At 51.4% G+C, this 19802-nt stretch overlaps 1 protein-coding gene across 11 annotated transcripts in view; it reads left to right on the top strand.

The window, feature by feature from the left end:
- stxbp5a (syntaxin binding protein 5a (tomosyn)) overlaps positions 1-19802 on the top strand; it is a 65717-nt gene that overhangs the window by 26656 nt on the left and 19259 nt on the right. For all 11 annotated transcript variants that reach the window (XM_072703018.1, XM_072703016.1, XM_072703015.1 and 8 more), the window contains exons 6-14: positions 3679-3742; positions 4348-4431; positions 10824-10947; positions 12354-12432; positions 13894-14048; positions 15576-15648; positions 15931-16078; positions 17920-17987; positions 19424-19464. In XM_072703018.1, the coding sequence (XP_072559119.1) occupies positions 3679-3742; positions 4348-4431; positions 10824-10947; positions 12354-12432; positions 13894-14048; positions 15576-15648; positions 15931-16078; positions 17920-17987; positions 19424-19464 (836 nt within the window). The remainder of the gene's footprint in view (positions 1-3678; positions 3743-4347; positions 4432-10823; positions 10948-12353; positions 12433-13893; positions 14049-15575; positions 15649-15930; positions 16079-17919; positions 17988-19423; positions 19465-19802) is intronic.

The following is a 19802-nucleotide window of genomic DNA, read 5'->3' as shown; positions in this document are numbered from 1 at the left end:
GGATATCATTTATCTGCACACACTGTGAATTATGATTGAAGTTTTGCATTCAGTTGCTAGCATATGAATTGTAGAGCCGACGGGATCAAAAAAAAAAAATCAAGCAAGAACAAATTCAACGAATCCCACACAAATCGGAAAGTGGTACAAACTGGTAAAGTGCTGGGATTTTTCCTGTTCCTCAATGGAACAGTCAGGCTTTGCCTTCTTTGGGTCACTTCAGTGCTGGTGACGTCATGCAGCCGCCCCCTCAGTTGAGCGTTGCCCCCTACAGGTGTGTAATTGCCATTGCGGGTGTTTTTTTTAGATTTGATAAGTTTCACTGTGCCACTGAGGATACTCATATACTCATATGTCCCTTTCTGGTTAATTATAATGTGTGTGAAGTACAGCCGTTTTTAGTCATTTCTTTGAGTTGGTCTTTTGTCAGATCTTGGATTGGGGGGGCGAGGACTGTATAAGGCATAACTTCTCAACTGTGACAGCGTCAGTATAAAAGGCATTCTGGAAGGTAACTTTCAAGCACCGACTGTCACTGAGAGCTTTCTTAGCATTTCTGACAGTCCTTGGGGGATGGGGCACTGTGGGGGTGGAGGGGGTTTTGCCCGTGAGATTCACGCTCAGCATCTGCTGTGCGTTTTGCTGGAACCGTAGATGGGAGAGAGAGGTGTTTCCCAAATGGGAGGGGGGGCTGCGGCCCGTGTTGTGGAGGAACGCAGGCCTGCTGGCTTATCTCGATGTGGCCGCGCCGTCAGACGTGCCGATTCACCGGTGGCCGTCGTTTGCAGCAGGAATGTAAACACACACACACACTCCCAGCACCGGGATTCAAAAGCCGGTCAACATCTGTCCCTAACCTGCCGGGCTTATCTGCATGACTCACGTGTAACATCCTTTGCTCTGACCATATTGCGTCAACTGGTCAACATGCTGCCCGACAGCCCCCCCCCACCCAGCCCACTGCTCTGCTGCATGGTCACATGGGAAAAATTCCTGAAGGTCGAGAAGTCTGACCTGTGACCTGTGTCCTTCCGGCAGTCCCGAACGGCAGTGACCACATGCCCGCGGCCCATTGTACAGGAAGCACAGCTTCTTGGGACCGCAGGTGCCGCTAACTCTCCAGGAACAGATGGGATCTGGGTGTAATTGCTGCCCGTCCGGAGTCATCGTTCATCGCCCCTGATCGCGAGGAAAAGGCAGAGGCTGCGCTTTCATTAAGCCGCCTGCCGCTGCTGCCTCGCGACGCTGTTTTCCTTAATATATGTCGCCATTTGCGCCTTTCCTGAACAAGCCCAGATCTGTCGGAAGGGGCCGCGCAATTACTGCAGGCGTAAATCTGCATGTAGATGCGCTGCCTTCACTGATGTGTGAGCTGCAGATTTAGTGGGGGGGGGGGGGGGGGGTGCCGTACCGCTTGTGACATTGTTTTTGTTGTTAATGTTGTTTGCTTTTCATATCGATTCGCTTAGCCAGCTTCCCCCCCCCTCTCCCAAAACGTCTTACATGGCTGCAAATGTGGCAGTTCATTCGATAACCCGGCCGGATGTATTACCTGCACGCTTCGCACCCCAAGTCTCTCCTGGGGAGTGAGCTTGCAGTTTGAGCCCTGTGCCAGTCCCGGCGCCTTGGCAGCACACAGCCACGGAGACTTCCGGAGTTCGTGGTTCCGGTTTCCATGACGTTCTCACCGACTAACTTCGGCAGGCCCTGCGTCACCGGCCACGTTCGTCCCAGCGTCCTGTTCCCCCGCGAGGTTCGTGTCCTCTGTTGCCGGCGCCAAACCCACCGAGCTCTCCGAGGTGACTCAGTGTCTGAGTCACAGTGGGAGATGCCTTCTGCGACATGTGGGGCGAAGCCCATGCAAATTCCCTGCGATGCAGTGCATGCTGGGAGCGCAACCCACTGGATTCCTTCACACTGGTCCACTGCAAAGCAGGCACACACACGCACACACACACACAGCAAGCTGCTCAGGGGCAGAGATGACGTTAAGTATTACAGACCCCCCGACCCCCCTTTGAATGACACAAAGCCCCCCCGCAATGCACTGCTCACCTTCATCTGCCTGTCATCTGTCCCCCTCAGAAAAACATAAATCAAAACAAGGCAAAATAATGGACGGGGGGGAGCAAAGGCGAGATTCAAGTGCGGGGCCACACTCATGCACACGGGCCCCAGCGTGCTGAACCGTGTCCCTGTCACTGCATCCCCGTCGCTCACTCTTACCTGCGTGTGCCGACAACAGGCCACATGGCGCCCGGGCCGACTCGCCTTGGCTCCTGCCGGGCTTCCGTTGCCATCTCCAGGGTGGGATCTCTACAGACCATAATATAAAGGCGAGTTCAATAAAGCGCGAACATGCGTACAGAATGAGCTCTGCTCACGGTTCATGGTGGCAGGTAGGAGATTTAGCTGCATGAAACTTGCGACGGGCTTCTTGGGTCTGCTCTGCCCTTTATTAAACATCCAGGCTACACCCCCTCACATTGCCCCGCCTCCTTCTCTTAGCCCCACCCTCTCGGTCCCGCCTCCAGGCTTGAGAGGCGAGGCCGTGCACGACCCCCCAGGCCCAGCGAGCCTCCCCAAACCGCTCTGCTGATTCGCAGGCTCCGTCTCCACGGCAAACTTCATTTACGGCTATTTTTAGCGCCACGGTGATATAGGTTAAAAATTCATGTGCTGCCGTGGGGCTGTTCCTGAGAGTGTGGCCCCATCGCTCCGGCCGCGAGGGACGCATGTGTCGCCTTACGCTCCCGCTAAGTGCGCTAAATGCTGGAGAGCCTTCTGAATGGGCCGGACCCGAAACCCGGCGCCAATGCGACACTCTTACGGTCCCGGCTCCCTCCACCTGGCTTTTTAATTGGTACCTCAATGTTTCCCTGACTTAATTTGCTCGGGGGGGGGGGGGTTATGTTAATCCTGCTTGGAAGGGCTGGTTTTGTCCTGTCGTTCTCCTGCATGTCAGAGGGCGGCTGTGATCGGCCGGTGAGGCAACACGGACACGCAGGGGGCAGATGCGGGCGATACACAACCACGCAGCCCGTAAATGAAAGGTCGCAGCGCCACCTAGAGGCTGCCTTACCCGCAGTTAGCCTGTTAATCTATCTCCAAACGATGGGCTGCTGCAGGCTTTGGGGTGGTTCCGTCAGGCTGCTCGCCGCTATTGGAAAACGATTAAGGTCGTTCATGCGCTGCCCCCTGTAGGAGCCGCTCGGGGGGGTACATGGAGCAGAGAGATCAGGGAAAATATGTGTTACACGTTTAAAACGTTTTATATGTTTTTTTTTCCTTTTTCCTCCTTGGCTAGGCTTCTGTATTTATGTCGTACAGAATCTATCCCAGGCTCCATAAGGCATTTGAACCCAATTTTAAAGGCGCTATATCAAACCAAATACCAGGCTGTCGGCAACTCGATTTAAAGCCGCGCAGTCATGCATGTCACCCCGCACCCACCACCGTGCGAGGCGTGTCCCACCACCGTGCGAGGCGTGTCCCACCACCGTGCGAGGCGTGTCCCACCACCGTGCGAGGCGTGTCCCATCACCGTGCGAGGCGTGTCCCACCACCGTGCGAGGCGTGTCCCATCACTGTCTTCCCAGCATGCCCTTTCTCTCCATCCTTATCATTTTACTGACCTTCTCTCTCTCTTCCCCGACCCCCCCCCCCCCCCCCCCACAGATCCTCCAAGGCCCACCCAGGCCCTGTCGTCCATATAAGCGACAATCCCATGGATGAAGGAAAGGTACGGGGCCCACAGTGGACATCCGTCAGGGCCGCGTTGGGGGGTGTCACTCTGTCTGCACAGTGCAGGCAGCCCCCTCCCCCCTGCACTAAGCCGCTAAACAGTCGTTTTAAAAAAAAAAAAAGCAATTTGGAGCCGTCCTTCTGGAAAAGTCTCTCTCCCTATGGATTTTTTGATTGACATGTTATTATTATTATTATTATTATTAATATATATATATATATATATATATATATATATATATATATATATATATATATATATATATATATATTAGTTTTCATCTACTCAAGCAGAGATTTAAGTGTAAGTGAGAAAAAGCTTGTTTTATTTATTGAATGGGCAAATCTGCTACTGTTATTTTTTATGGCTGTTATATACTCAGGTAAAGACCTTCCTCATGGGGTCAGAAAAGTGGGTTTATTCCTTCCTTTGGACAATTGACAGCAATCTGTGTTTTTAAACAAACTCCTGAACAGCTGGCAGGTTTCCCCAAACTTGGTGTCAGTAGATTGTCATACTAGAGTTTCCCTGTTTTATAAGGAAATTCACACCCCCCCCCCCCCCCAAAATCAACAAACCGTTGTTTTCTGATATGATTCCAGCTCATAATTGGATTCGAGTCCGGCATTGTGGTGCTCTGGGACCTGAAATCCAAGAAGGCGGACTACCGCTACACGTACGACGAGGTGAGGAAGCGGCCCGCTCCCCCAGCCTCTCTGAAGGCCCACTGTCAACCAGCTGCGCTCAGAAAATAAAGGCAGGGGCAATCAAATATTAATGCTGACAGAATATGAGCACGAGTTGGACTGTGGGATGGGTGCTGTTATTGTTTCGTGTTGTTTTGGATTTGGCCTTGGATATATGACATGGCACATGGCATCAGACCGATTCCTGTCATCCCTCGTACCTGAGCCCTGAGGGGGGTGTATATGTCTGTGTTGTCTTTTGTTTTGGCTATGCTTGACCCATTTGCTTGTCCTCCACAGTACATATTTAGCCCCCCAGCCTGGGGAGAAAATCGTTTTCTTGTTTTGGGGCAGCCCGGAATTTGTATGCGAATTCCTGCAAGTGTGAGCGAAATCCCAGACAGTGGAGGAGCATTTCAAGGAGCCGGATTGGTCGGCTAACAGGTCCGTTTCGGTGTGATGACTGTGTGTAGGAACTGAATCTGTCTTTTTGGACTTCTGTCTCGTTAAATGTGCTCAGTGAAATCCAGGGAAAAGACCACTGTCTGTTTGGGCTCACTGCAGAGCAGCCATGATGGCTACTGGTGTGTAGATATTAACCCAACCCACGCAGCAAACATTCCGCTTTGGGGTGACCAATGTGTCACATGGTCAGCTGTAGGTCCACGCTCCCGGTTCCTTAACTGCCATGCCGTCTGTGATCTGGTGCCGTGGTCAGCTTTCAGGCTATCATGAATCAGACCGCTCTGGATACCGCAAATGGGCCGCACTGATTGATGTACCACAATGCACCTCTCCATTTTTAAAAAAATCTGCTGTCTTCTCTCAGGCTGTGGTCCAGCTGGGGATGATGGAGCCTGATTTGAGGTCAAACGGTAACGCACAGAGTTCGCTCCGGCTCGTGAGGGAGCGGGAATGAGATCCGTTTTTGTCATCCCCATCACAAATCGTGATGTTACGGCTGACGACACGCTTGAAGTGTGTCTGCACCTTTCCCTCCCCTCCTGTGTGTTTATGTCCCCGGTACCTCACTCGTCTTAAGTTTGTGACACTATGTGGCGACCCAAACGGATCCCGCAGCTGCCTCTGAAGCTTGGGACATTCTGAGCTCGACGTCCCGTGTCCGGCTGCTCCGGGGCGCTGGGCAATATGCTGGCTTCACTCCATTTCCTACTCTGACGTGACAGTCCGCTGCCACTTCACCCCCTTTGCTCCTGGTCAACTGTGGGCAGCTTCTAAGAACCGTCCTAAGATGTTGGGTTGCAGGAGAAACAAACAGGCTTATTCTTCTTTCACTTTTTGCCGGTTCATGGGATTCATTCCGATGGCTTAAAGCCTAGGGAAGGGGAGATAAAGGCTGATGAGTAGATGCCGTCATCTCCATTTGCATACAAAGGAACAGCGTTCTACCTGGGGTACTGCCTGTAAATGGCCACTCTGCCGAGGAGGGTGCTTACAGACCCTGGGACCGCCTGTCCTTCCAGGCAGTGACAGCTTGCCGTAAGAAAGCATCCGAAGCTGGCTCAAGGGTGATGCCTGGCTCGCTGTCACTCACTGGCCCATTTCTCAGTGTCGTGCCGCTTCCGGGGAACAGCTCACACATCTTCCATCTCTGCTCCCTTTCTCACCCCCTTTGAGCTCCTCTGAGGAATCCTGTCGCCCTCGTGTCGAACAGGAGGCACGGAAATCCTGCTTGTGTTTGCTCTTTCCCGGGCGGCCATCTTGCCGGCCTGCTTCGCCTCCGGTGGACAGATTCCACTGGGAGCTGGGGAATTCAGCACCTGTTCTGCTGGCTTTGCAGCCCCACAGTCTGCCTTTATAGGCTCCGCTGTGCCTTCAGGGAAGGTCTGAAAAGCCCCTTTCCACGCTTCTGGGGCTGAAGGTCAGACAGGGGAACGTTAAAATAACAGAAGTCCGGCCTGAAATAGCCGCATGCTATCCGCAACCGCCGGAACGTGAAGGGCCGGCTCTCACAAGGGTCGACCATGGAATATTCATCTTATGGGGTTTTGTTTTGTCACCTAAGGCATAGTTGCAGTTACTCTGCCCTTGGCGGGACAGCTGGAGGCGGAGCGGAGCTCAGTGAGGCCCGGACATTTTGCCATTTGGGTTTCTGGCCTTCTGTCACTCACCGTTGCCGGTGCAGTGAAGTCATGAGCATTCATCTTTTGCCATGTTTTTGAGTGCCGGACATCTCCGTGAGAGGAATCCGGGTGGTTGCCGGAGAAGACTGAAGATCTGGATTTATGGGGGAACCAGTCCACATAAATTTTATTTATATATATATATATATCTTTGCTGGCTTTCATTTCACACCTCTCCGTGAACAGTCAGCACCAGGAGAAACGGATGAGACAAAGCAGCTTTGAGGTGTCAGGCCGCACCTCCTTCCCAACGTCTCTCCCACTCCGTCTCCAGGGAGGTGGCGTCTGAGCAGAGCATCTCCCAGCATCTTCCACTGAACCACAAGCTACACACAGAGCCCGGCTGCGGCCCGTTTACCGATGGTTTGCCGACCGCTCGGTCTCCATGACATTTTTTTGAATGTACGTTTTTCAAGTGGGTTTTTTTTTTAATGTCGAAGCACAATGTTCCGCTTGTGGTCAGACACACTCTCTCATTTGTACTATAGGATACGTATATATAACGTATAAATAAGTTAACCAACCAGTGAGACCTTCATAGAACGTCATTAAATTTTGATGGGCCCTCCCGTGTTGCTGTCTTGCCGGGGTCTCTACACCCATCCTTTATCCGCCTTCTCCTCCATCTTCCTACCATGCAGCCTTTGCTGGCATCACGGGGCTTCTCCGAAATGCGCCAGACCTGCATTGTCACCATGGAACACCCATTCACGGGGCGTTGTTGGGTCTCACTGGGTGGAATCCCAGATGAGGATTTCAATGCATCTTTGTGAACGTGCGCTTGTTTTCATGTGTGCATTTATTTACGCTTTTGGATAATAAAAGCTTGTCATATATATGAGTTTCTGATATGGTTCTTACTCACCCATCCTGGCTTAGACTTCGGCCTATTATCCCTGCTTCACACAACGGTGACGTGCCGAATGACGTCTCCACCCACCCGGCTGTCTTCTTGTACCGCAAGACAACTGGCTTGGCGTGGGAGGACTAAGAGCCGGGAGAGCGAACAGTGTGACCCCTCCCTCCCCCTCGGTACTGGCAGGCAGCACCTCACAGGCACCTGACACTGTGGGCACCTGAAGAAAGTCCCTCGGTTTACTTCCCTTCCTTGGCAGAAGGATACTGATCCAGATGCAAGTCATCACCTGGACAGTGGGCAGTAATGGGAATTGAGAGTGTATTAACCAACCAAACTCCTTGGTAGCCTTGTTGATGGAGTTGATGGTTCATCTAGTCGTTTTTCTTTTTTGTCAGCTGTTTTGTAGGCAAACACTTGTGAATTGCTTCGGGATACGTCGGTAGGCCAATTGATTAGCGGTCCATCTTTCTGCGAGAGCCGGCTGGCAGCCGGTGTTGACTGCCACCCTTTCCAGGCTGCTGTTGACTGGCGCTAACGAGAGGCGAGCCGTAAGCTATGTGTCGCGCTTGTCGGCGTTGTTGGACCTGCTCCGCCTCACTGCATCATGGGTCACTGGGGTTGGGGTTGGGGTTGGGAGAGGTGAACCCTTTGCCATGAATGGAAGAGAAAATAGGGTTTTTTTCTGTTAATCTGAATGCCATTTGGACTCTACTTTGTTGCCTTCGTCATCTGCGTTTTACCATGGTAGCACTAGGCTGACTGCGATTCTCTGAAGAACATTTTACCGGGCTCAGACCGGAGTGCGCTATTTATCAGCTAATGCTCAAAACAGTCACATATTCCAATTAGTACCCTTGTTATATCGAAACGTCGTTCTTAATAACATACTTGAGAATATCCTCAAAGGAGGTATGACTTCTGAAATGTTACATGTAAAATATGTGTCGACATGTTGAATATCGAATACATGTTGAATGGAAATGTCTTTCTTAGTGTCTGTTAAGACTCAAGCCGGACCTCGTGACACACATGAACGTGGTGTGAATTAACTAAGCAGAGCTGAAATTCTGGCAGTTTAGCTGTGGTATGAAGGGGCCTTCCAGGCTCTCTGGTTGAACACTTCACCTTTGACCTTGTACCACCTAGAGGCGTGTGCTGAAAATCCACATTGTCGGTGTCGTCGGGGAAGGTGATCTGCACGCCTCGGCTTATTTATAGCCGCTGTGCGTTTTAATCAGCGGCAACATGGCGTAGATGAGAAAGCTTGTCTTTCCCTGCTCGCTTTGTTAATAATGTGCCAGCCCTACCATTGATTTGTTGTTTGGCTCGTACATCTCGTCCTCTCTGCTTAAAATAGAAACACAGTTCCTTGGATTAGGTAGAGCGGGGGGAGGCTCGCTATTAAAAAATAATGAGACCCGAATTTCACCCCGACACCCCAGCATCCCTCCCTCGACATAGACACCCCCCTCAGCCTGGGTACAGACACGCATTCGTCCCTCAAAGGGAGGGGCAATAGTTAAGAGTTTTCTCTGTGGGCAGCCCAGAGCTTGGAAAAGGAAGGGAAATTGGATGTGCTTTAATTATGGCAGAGGAATAATGTGACTACAGACAGGAGCCTGGGGGCGGTGCAGAACCTGCCTCAGGTGCAGATCCACCCCTTGTAGTGGGTCGCCAGGTGGTTCCTGATTTATTTTCTTCAAAAGGGTGAGTCTCCAGAGCAGGCTGGAGATCCATCTAAACTGTGTGGATTAGGGGAAAGAAGCAGGAAAGATGCCAGGACACCTATGCAGTTTGCCTGTGGGACTTTCTGGCTGGTATTTATTATAATAATTATTATTATTGTTATATTTATTTTTCTGCTTACCTAACATTAATGAGCAGGGTTTTAGAGACATTTTTCGTAATGCACACGTACGCCAATCAGCCGTAACATTGAAACCAATGACAGGTAATATGAGTAACGTGGATTACCTCGTTACAATTACATAATAAGCAAGTGAACAGTGAGTTCTTGAAGTTGATGTGTTGGAAGCTGGAAAAATGGGCAAGCAGAAGGATCTAAGGTATCTGGGCCAAATTGTGATGACTACACAACTGGGTCAGAGCATCTCCAAAACAGTAGATCTTGCAGGGTGTTTCCAGTATGCAGTGGTCGGTACCTACCAAAAATGGTTCAAGGAAAGCCAACCGGTAAACTGGCAATGGCATCATGGGCGCCCAAGGCTCATGTGATGCGCTTGGGGAATGAAGGTTAGTCCATCTGGTCCGATCTCATAAGGAGAGCTACTGTTGCACAAATTGCTAAAAAAGTTCATGCTAGCTATGCTAGCTGCTAGCTGCACATGCTGCTACTGCTGAAGCCCTTAAAATGGATCCATGGGCGTCAGATCTGGACCATGGAGTAATGGAAGAAGTTGACCTAGTCTGATGAGTTACATTATCTGTTGCATCCTGTGGATGGCTGGGTATGGGTTCGTTGTTTGCATTGTACCTGTGGAAGAGATGGAACTGGGATGCAATATGAGAAGATGGCAAGCTGGCGGAAGCAGTGTGATGCTCTGGGAAATTATCTACTGGGAAATCTTGGGTCCTGGCACTCATGTGGATGTTACTTTGACACGTACCACCTACCTAAACATTGTTGCAGACCAAGTACACCCCTCCATGGCAATGGTATTCCCCGATGGCAGTGGCCTCTTTCAGCCATCCTACTGCGCTCCGAAAATTGTCCAGCAATGGTTTGAGGAACATGAAGAAGAATTCAGGGAGTTGGTTTGGTCTCCAAATTCCCAAGATCTCGATCCGATAGAGCTGAGGGATTTGCCAGACAAACAAGTGCAATCCATGGAGGCACCACCTCACACCTTACAGGACTTAAAGGACCTGCTGTTAACATCTTGGTGCCAGATACCACAGGACACCTTCAGAGGTCTTGTGGAGTCCATGTCTTGACAGGTCACAGCTATTTTGGCAGCACAAGTGGGACCTACACAATACAAGTCAGGTGATTTTAAAGTCACGGCTGATTGGTTTATGTGCTTGGGCCTGCTAATTTTTCACCGAGGTTGGTGTCTGAACCAACTCAGCCGGCTCCTTTCGATGTGGAGGAGCAGCAACTTTACTACTGATGTATACTGATCTACACAGCAACAGTAATTGGCAGGGTACATGTCTGAGTCTCGGACCTATCTGTCGTCATTGGGCTTTTTCCAGTTATAAGTGCAGTTCTTAAGGAGCACATCAGCCATTGCGCCCTCTGATGTCCATATCAGCTTGGTTTCATAGCCGCAGTGTAAAATCGTTGACGGTCCCTGCCAATTTGATGGGTCGCTGTGCCATAGCGAAGCTTCGTATTCAGCATTGATGTGTGTGTGTGTCCTTGCCAGGCCATCCACTCGCTGGCCTGGCACCACGAAGGGAAGCAGTTCATCTGCAGCCACTCGGACGGCACGCTCACCATATGGAACGTCAAGTCACCCGGCAAACCCGTGCAGACAATCACCCCTCACGGTGAGTCGTGACGGTCCCCGCGGCCATCCCCTTTCCCCGTGTTCAGTCTGTCTGTCTCTGTGTTTGTACACGTGCATGTTTATGTGTGATAACATGTCCGGGGGTAATCCGAGGCAATACCCACCTACGCTGACTTTGCATTTGTCTGTGTCCTCATGCGTGACAGCGGTGTCACCAATAGTCAGCCAGTACGTTCAGTTTTTATTTAAGTTGACGTTTGCTTTGTTAAGCTGTGTTAAGCCACATCCTTTGTGACCGATCCGAGTTTGTCTGACTGAATTCCGGCTCTGTCCATCATGTAAGAAAGGGGCACCTGGCACATAGTCAGGTCAGTGATGAGTGGCGTGTCAGTCCTCCAATCGGGGCATAGCCTCCTCACACGGCTGTAGCTGATTTGCGATGTGAAGAAGTAGGCGGATCACCTGAGAATTTCTTTTGAAGCCATTTTGTATAGGTGCTGGGAGTGTATGAAAATGAGGGATAGATTTTTTTATACGGTGTAAGTGGCTCCACAACTCAGAAAGGAGGTTGTGCTGTTGTATGTCTGCCTGCTGCGCTTGGAGATGAGGGGCGCTCTGTCACGGAAGGGCTTGAATAAAGCACACATCAGATGCCAGGCAGGAAATTGGCAGCTTGTGTTGCAAAGGCAAAGCTTTGCTGTAAGGCGTTGGGGGGGGGGGCAGATGCCCCCAGCACTGCTTAGACATATTTCACTCAATTCCAGCAGAATCACAGCTGGTTTTCATTTGTTAAACCTGTGTATCAAATCATTGAATGTTCATGAATATTAATTTTAAAGGGTTTATATGCATTTCTTAAATTCTTTTGCATATTCTACTGCCTGCCTGTGTGTTTTAAGATTTTATGTCAATATCTTTCGCTCTCTGTGTCTCAGTGGTTTTAAACTTGGATTTTGTGTGATATATTTATTGTGTTTTTATTGTTGTGGAAACACTCAGTAAATACAGATGGAGAGCAGATCCTCCGATGGGAGGTGGTCTGAGGGAGAATGGATGCGGCATGATGAGCCATAATGGGGGGGGGGGCTGCTTTGGGTCTCATTCTGAAAGCGATATTAATGGCAGGGGGGAGGATCCTGATGGGGTCCTGTGTGACGTGGCGAGTGTGAAAGACAAACAAACAAGCACGGTGGGGGGGGGGATTACATAAGAGGAAAGGATGACAATGAAGGAGCGGGGGGGGGGGGATTCAGCAGCCGAGACGGAGAGCACTCAGATGTGTGGTGCTGGGCGGCGCCCCCTACTGCTGGGGTAGAAGGCAGAGTGGGCAGAGAGGCCTGGGGGCCGAAGCAGACTGTAGGCTTGATGTGAGCTGCGTGGGATGGTCAGCTGTTATGCCCCCCCACCCACCTCGTGCTGAGCGGTTCTGGAATTGTTCTATTTCAGGAAAACAGCCCAAGGATGGCAAGAAGCCAGAACCATGCAAACCCATTCTAAAGGTGGAATACAAGACGACCAGAGCCGGGTAAGGGTGACCCCCCGCCACCCCGTACCTCCATCACGGCCTTTGTGGCTCAGCAGCAGTCATGGTGTGAAGGGCAGCCTCTTGCCTGGGAAAACCCAACACCAGCGTGTTGTGGGCTTAACTGTGTGTCCAGGGCCGCTCATGTTGACAAGCTTGCTGGATATTCTACTGGCTCTAAGAAACTCCTCTTTCTTACTTTCTGAGGCACCACGAGGTGCCTGTGCTGCCCCCAGATGTCCATGATAGGCATCAGTCTTCTAGTCTGGGCAGGGTCACATAGAGGTATGGTGCTTCTGGAGTGCGTCCCATACAGAGTCATACACCCAGGGAACTTCTGAGATTCCAATTAGCCTGAATGCATGGGAGAAACTGGAGGACCAGGAAGAGACCTGGGGAGAACATGCAAAATCCACACACACTGAGTAGGGGGGCTTCAAACCCCCAACCCTGAAAGCCTGAGGGCATCATGCTAATCAGTGAGCCACCGTGCCACCCAGTAAGAAGCCCCCCCCCCAGTAAATTATCCAGCTGAATGTGTAGGTGGAATACCAGTGCAGTTCAAGTAGGGGCAGCGGCTGAGAAATATTAACGGCTATTAAGTAAATCATTAACGAGCCAAACAAAGCAGAGATGTGACAGGTAACTATCCGTCAAGGAGGGCAATCAGTGGAAGGGGGCGGGGCGTTTGTCTGACTCGAGGAAGCTTCTTGACATGGAGTGACACACATGCACTGTCTTATCGTGATGAGCGGCATTGAGAGAGCGGACGCTGCGTGTCATGGAGATGAATGACACAAGCTATCAGGAGCGTACCCCATTACCAGCTATGGCTCACCATCAGCGGCTCGTAACTGAGTAGCTGCTATGAAGCCAGCGAACGCTGGACCATTAATTTGACACGTGTTTGACACATGGAGAATCTATCGGTTTCGGGGCAGTCGATGCAAATGGAGCTGGAATTTGTACATGGTGGAATTTATCTCTCTGCACCATTGCTTGTTGTCAAAAAGCGTCATACGATCTCGCAATAAACTGTAACTTTTTTTCCCAGACATCCTTACGTTTTCCGTGAACTGCGTGAGATTCCACTTCCCTGTTTTGGTTTCGGTAGTAATGGGCCGGGAACTTTGGGGAAATAAACATTACTGCCCTAGGGCCTCCTAAGCATACAGCAGACCTGTCGCTTTATTAGTTTACATAAATATGCTAGACATTTATTTTGTTCGCTGCCGTTTGGACGAGTGGGCAGCTGTGCAGGAAGGAGCGGTGAGATTAGCAGCGTTTACCGCTGGCCGTAGCTGAGAGATTTCCGCTCGCGGTGTCCTTGGCCGTCTTTGGCTCTGCCTCAGAATCCCACTCTGTTTTGGCTCAGCATCTGAACTGGATGCCTCCTGTGTCTGATGGCCCCGACAATGGGCCCCTTCGGTATCTCTGAGCGTGCTCTGTTTCCGTGCTCTCCAGAGACCCCTACATGATCCTTTCTGGGGGCCTGTCCTACGACACGGTGGGCAGGCGGCCGTGTCTCACGGTGATGCACGGCAAGAGTACGGCGGTGCTGGAGATGGACCACCCCATCGTGGACTTCCTGACGCTGTGCGAGACGCCCTATCCCAACGGTGAGCCCCCACCCACCCTGCCGTATTCCAGTCCCATGCTTCCTTGCAGTAGTCAGGTGTTCCTGCACAAGCTTTAGCCTGGAACAGCCAGGCAGATACTGACTGAGCTCTAAGCCGCTGCATGGAAGCTGGCCAGGAAACTGCAGGTCCCTGCGATGTTTGGGCTGGAGATGCTCATACTGCCTCTGATATTTGGGATAAGGCTGCAGTTGGAGGAATCAAACCTCGGAGGCATAGTGCCGCTACATTACCTATTAATGTTTCTACGTGTTCATTTTTATTAATTGCTGTATATTTAAAATGCATATTATTTACACATGAACTGAGATGCTACTCCATAATGTATTTCTGTGGACGAGGGTGGGGTGCAGTGTTTTACCACTCAAGATTACTTTGTGTGAAGAGGCAGCGTTCTCCTGGGGGGTCAGAGTAGGACAGACCAGTAGCTGATGGTCGTGTTTCTGCAGCTGAGCTCTTACACATCACTCAGTGAAGGCACTGCAGGCAGTGAGGTCAGGACACTGTTATCGCTGGAGGCGTGGCTTCGCCACTGGGTCACGTGACCACAGCCGCTGTTCACAGAGAATCCGATTTTCAGCTCTCGGCATCCTGACCCCGGCTGAATCCAGCTTATTCGTCTTGTTTTCCCTCCCACGCTTGCACGGGGTCCCTCTGTCACGTCGTTTTCTTGACTAGAGCGGCAGGCTATTATTTGAAGCAGTAGCTTAATTATTATTACGTTTTAAGGGTTGATTTGCGTGTCTGTGCCCTTAAGATGTCACACGAGACGCAGGCGGGAAGCTCGTTTGCGAGCGATTTCGCTGATGCCTCGCCCTCGGGCCGCACGCGCACGCACACACACGCGCACACGCACACACACGCGCACACCCGTCCTGGCGAGCCCCTGATGTGAAGCTGAGACTGCACACCGCAGAGGAAATGAGACACTGATGGTTAGCGACTGCCGAGGTCGCCCATGTGCCCTTCCCGCCGGGTCCTGCTTCCTCAGGGCTCCTGGCGGCTCGCATGCAAACGCACTGGGGGAGGGGGTGATTCGCGGCGGAGCCGGGGCCTGCGTCTCGGGCCGCTCTCGATCTCCCCCTCCCCCTGCAGGATGACGGTATGTCTGTGCGGAGTCCGGCTGTGTGCGTGGTCCGGTTATGTACACGCCTGGGTGTTAATGTTGGCCTGCCAAAGTGTGTCATTTTTTTGCTGGATCAGCTCTGAGACTCACTGTGCATGTGATCTCACCCCCACGTTGAATGATATTAACTTTTAACTCCTTCTCTTCCCATCTCTCTCTCCTTCTCTTCCCATCTCTCTCCCCCTCACTCTCATGCTGTCTCTCCTTCTCTCTCTTTCTCCATTTCACTCCCTGTCTTTCTCTCTCTCTCTCCCCTTATCTCCTCCTTTCTCTCCCCCTCGCCATCTCTGCCCCTGTCTCTTTCCCTCTCTCTTTCTCTCTCTCTCTCTCTCTCTCTCTCTTTCTCTCCCTCTACCTCTCTCTCTCTCTTTCGCTCTCCGCAGATTTCCAGGAACCGTATGCAGTAGTGGTCCTTCTAGAAAAGGACTTGGTAGTGATCGATCTCGCCCAGAATGGGTAGGTCTGAACATTTATTCATATTTACGGATTTTATGAAACCGTACCTCGGGTGTGACTAACCATAAAACCAGCCCAGGAAATGGTAGCGGCGGAGGGTAAAGCAATCGTTACGTTTAAATCTCCTTGAAAGGCTGCATAAAACATATTTAAGACGAGCCTGTGTCCGTCATTAACGATCTGGCTTCACACAGCTCTCCTTCACACGTGTGCGCCTGCGGGCTGCCTGCTCCTGATTGTAACCTAGTTCCAATCGCCATGTCCCACCCCCCTTTCCTCCAGTTACCCAATTTTCGAGAATCCGTACCCGCTAGCCATCCACGAGTCCCCGGTGACCTGCTGTGAATACTTCGCTGACTGTCCCGTGGACATCATCCCTGCACTTTACTCCGTTGGCGCCCGACAGAAGCGACAAGGCTATAGTAAAAAGGTGCCCCCCCCGCCTTCCCCCTACCCCACTTTAGACGGGGAGATCCAAGGCCAGCATTCCAGCCTGCAAATAAGTGTGAAGTTCACGGGTCAGGGTTCCGGCGTATTGTCGTACGTACACAGTGTGATGAGATGCTCAGTGACCCACCTCCCACAGATTGTCAGTCAGCAGACGATAACTGACATAAACAGTAAGCAGCATCAGGCAACGATGACAACCCAAGCCATAGTGGAGACAATAAATGACATCGAATCACCTAAAATAACACAAAAAAGCACGTAACAAAAATGAGCGCCGATGAATGTGGTGATGAGAACGTGTGTAAATAACCGGCAGTTTAATCTGTTGTGCCCTTGGCCCTTAAACTTAGCAGCTGGTGCAGTGTTCCTCAAAGCAGTCCTCAGGGAACCATAACCACGTTTTTGCTCCCTCCCAGCTCCCAGGCAATTAGGGGGGAGCAAAAACAGGGACCGTCTTGGGATCCCCGAGGACTGGATTGAGAAACATTGGTTTAGAGCAGGGGTGTCAAACTTCAGTCCTGGAGAGCCAGAGCCCTGCACAGTTTTTGGTTTACCTTCGTTTAACACACCTGATTCAACTCCTTGTGCTAATTGCCACACAGCTCTTGAGCTGAATCATTTGTGGTAGAATAGGAAAGAACTAAGCTACACAGGGCTCCGGCCCCCCAGGACTGCAGTTTGACGCCCTTGCTTTAGAGGCTTGTAGGTATAAGCAGTGCCACACAAAACCCATACTGTAGGTAGCTTCACGATCAGCACCCACCCCCCACCTAGCCTACATCGCAAGATTCAACTGCCCCATTCCCCTTTGTTTCAGACATGCTTTTCATGCTGGGGGGGGGGGCAATGAAGCTTGCAGGAGGTGGTTCCTAACTTGGCACCCCCTTTGAAAGATGGCACCCTTGATGACACCTATGTTAGATGCGGGGATATTCGGTCGAAGAGTCTGTCGCTGTTAGCGTGTTAGCGTGTTAGCGAGGCTTTCAGAACAAGGCTGCCAGCGCATCAGCCGGGTGCCAGGCTTCCAGAGCTAAGGGGGCTGACCCACGCTGCCCGTGACATTTAGAAAATTGCCCAGAGAGGCTAGCAAGGTCCCGCTGAACGAGACCCCCAGGACGGGGTGAACTGCTGCCCGTCACCGTGGCCACAGATCAGCTTGACGTTCAGTTGGTGTGACTTGCATGATATTTTAGGCGGTTAGCGTGTTCTGTTGTGCGTTGGGGGGGGGGGGGGCAGCCATTGAAGCGAAGGGCCTGTTCACTCCGGCATTTACCTGTGAGTCCTGCTGTGGGGGAAGTGCGTCGCTGGGGGGAGGGGGGGGGGCATTATGTGTGCGGTCTTGCGAGACGACAGAAGCCCCAAACCCAAACCATGTCTGCCGCCAGCACTCGGAAAATATTACTCTGCAAGAAAAAACTTTGAATCAAAAAACCACCAGAGATAATATTTCCATTTTTTGTTAAGAAATTAGTAGCGAATCTGTTAAACGTTGGCCACAGAGGACGGAAAAGCCCATTAACACGTGTGGCCGTCGATTGCGGCTCGCGGGCCTCCTGATGGAAGCCTGCAGACGATGCCGGAGATAATTAGAGATGTGTCGCGGAGTTCTTGCTGTATCCGTAATAAAACCCGACTAATGTTGTGCCGGTTGTCATGTGAATAGACAGGTGGGGGCTTCTGTGAGCTGGCCGTATGCGTATCAAACGCCCCCATGCGACGGAAATAGCCAGCTAATGACTCTCATTGGTTTTTTTCTCTCTCTCGGCTTCAGTCTGACGTTTCTAACTCCGTGTTCCTTTCTCACTCTCTTTTTTTTTGCAGGAATGGCCTATAAGTGGTGGAAACTGGGGCCTGGGAACACAAAGCTACCCAGAGATAATTATAACCGGGTAAGAGCGAGTTAAGGTGGATAGCACAGGTCCAGAAAGTAAAAATCCAGGCCAAGGTTTTGTTTCAATCAACCAGTTTTGTACACCGTGACTGTTTATGCTCGACTGGTTGGTTGAAACAAAATTTTGGTCTGGATTTTTGCTTTCTGGACCTGAGCTATTTACCTCTGGTACAGACAGGAATTGAATGATGAGGGGGTGTTCTGGTCCAGATGGGACGTTCTGCAGAGATGGATGGGGGGCTTATAGATTATCAGGAGGATCTACAGTAGGAGCTGTAGGTCCAGGCCCAGATAGAACATTTTTGCCTTGAGGGTTTGGGGGTTCTCGCGCAGGCAGGAGATTCTGGAAGGGACAGATGGATCTGACCGAGACAGAAGCTTTTGGTCCAGACAGAAGGTTCTTACTACCGGGATGGTCGTGGCACAGGTCCAGGAATAAGAGCGGCATTAGTATTCTCCTCCGCAGGAACCAGCCACCTTCTCCTGCCTCCCAGCATCTGCTGAGCTGGAGTGGCAGAGCTGATAAGGCAGGTAGCCATTCGGCGAGTCTCTAGCTGACCTCCCACAATGCTTTTCTGCCGGGACAAGACAGGAGTAAACCGGTTTGTGCCGTTGCACGGAAGGAGATGTGGGCTGATTCGGAGGATGTGGCCTGCCGGGGATCTGATAGTAACAGCAGGAAATTGCCATTAGTTATTCACTAGCTTCCAGTTTCATGCCATTCTGTGTTTATCTCTGACATTTATCGAAGCCCATTGACAGCGTGTTACCCATTTATATAGCGTATGTTTACTAATCCAGTTCAGCAGTGGGATCACTCCCAGTACATGTATGGATAATCTCGAGGGCACGAGGCAGGGTTCACTTGGCCACCTTGCTGCTGGCCGTCTAGATGCATTTAAGTGTAAAATGTGATGTTTGTGCCCAGATATTTCAGCAGCTCTGGTTATCAGAGCGTGTACGCCGGCGTGATTGAGTAATGACTTCGAATAGGGGCATCAAACGCGTTACCAGCCCATGACACTCGGAAACGACGCATAAATAGGCGAGACGGCCGCCATCCGTCCCCATCTGGACGTGGCCGCAGGTACGAGGAAGGGGCTGGTACATTTCTGTGCATGTGCGTGTGTCCTCCAGCAGGTGGTGCACAGGGACATCGTCACTCTGGCATCTGAGGTTCTTTCCGTGAGCTGCTCCGCTGCCAAGGGGAGAGGACACTGTGATGGTCACATGTCTCTTTGGGATTTGTCACCTCTCCCCCCCCCCACCCCCCCACAACAAATTGTGCTGAGGGCTGCTCTGATCGCAGCACAGGGGGGAGTGCTGTCTGTGACAAGTGTCATGGCTCCATGGGGACGACGAGGCGTTGACAAAACTGCAGGAGCTGCTCTTTACTCTCTCTCTCTCTCTCTCTCTCTCTCTCTCTCTTTGCAGACACGCTGATGGGTCAGTGAAGTTCTGGGATGCTTCTGCAAGTAAGTACCCTCCCCCCACCCACCCCCCCCAGAATTCTCGGGAAAATGTCACATATACCGGCAGGAATGTTGCATCGACAGCTTATGCCCTCATTTCCTGATGTCTATCACTGAGCACCGCTCAGAAAGTGGCGGCCGTTTTTCATGCCGTTTACAGACCCTGGTAGCGGCCCGGCTCCGGTCGGGTGGAGGTATGGCTTAGGTGTGCCGCAAGAGGGTCATTTATCCGAGAGATAAATAGTTCTCTGGGAGGGAGGGGGCATCTTTCTGACGCTGTATGGCTTCCGGGAGGCTTGGGAGCAGGAAAGCCCAGCTTTCCCATAAATCCCCTCCCCTCC

This window comes from Paramormyrops kingsleyae, chromosome 19 (genome assembly GCF_048594095.1).
Source record: "Paramormyrops kingsleyae isolate MSU_618 chromosome 19, PKINGS_0.4, whole genome shotgun sequence".
Taxonomy (NCBI): domain Eukaryota; kingdom Metazoa; phylum Chordata; class Actinopteri; order Osteoglossiformes; family Mormyridae; genus Paramormyrops; species Paramormyrops kingsleyae.
Note: the sequence above shows the minus strand (reverse complement) of the source record. Positions and strands in the feature narration are given on the sequence as shown.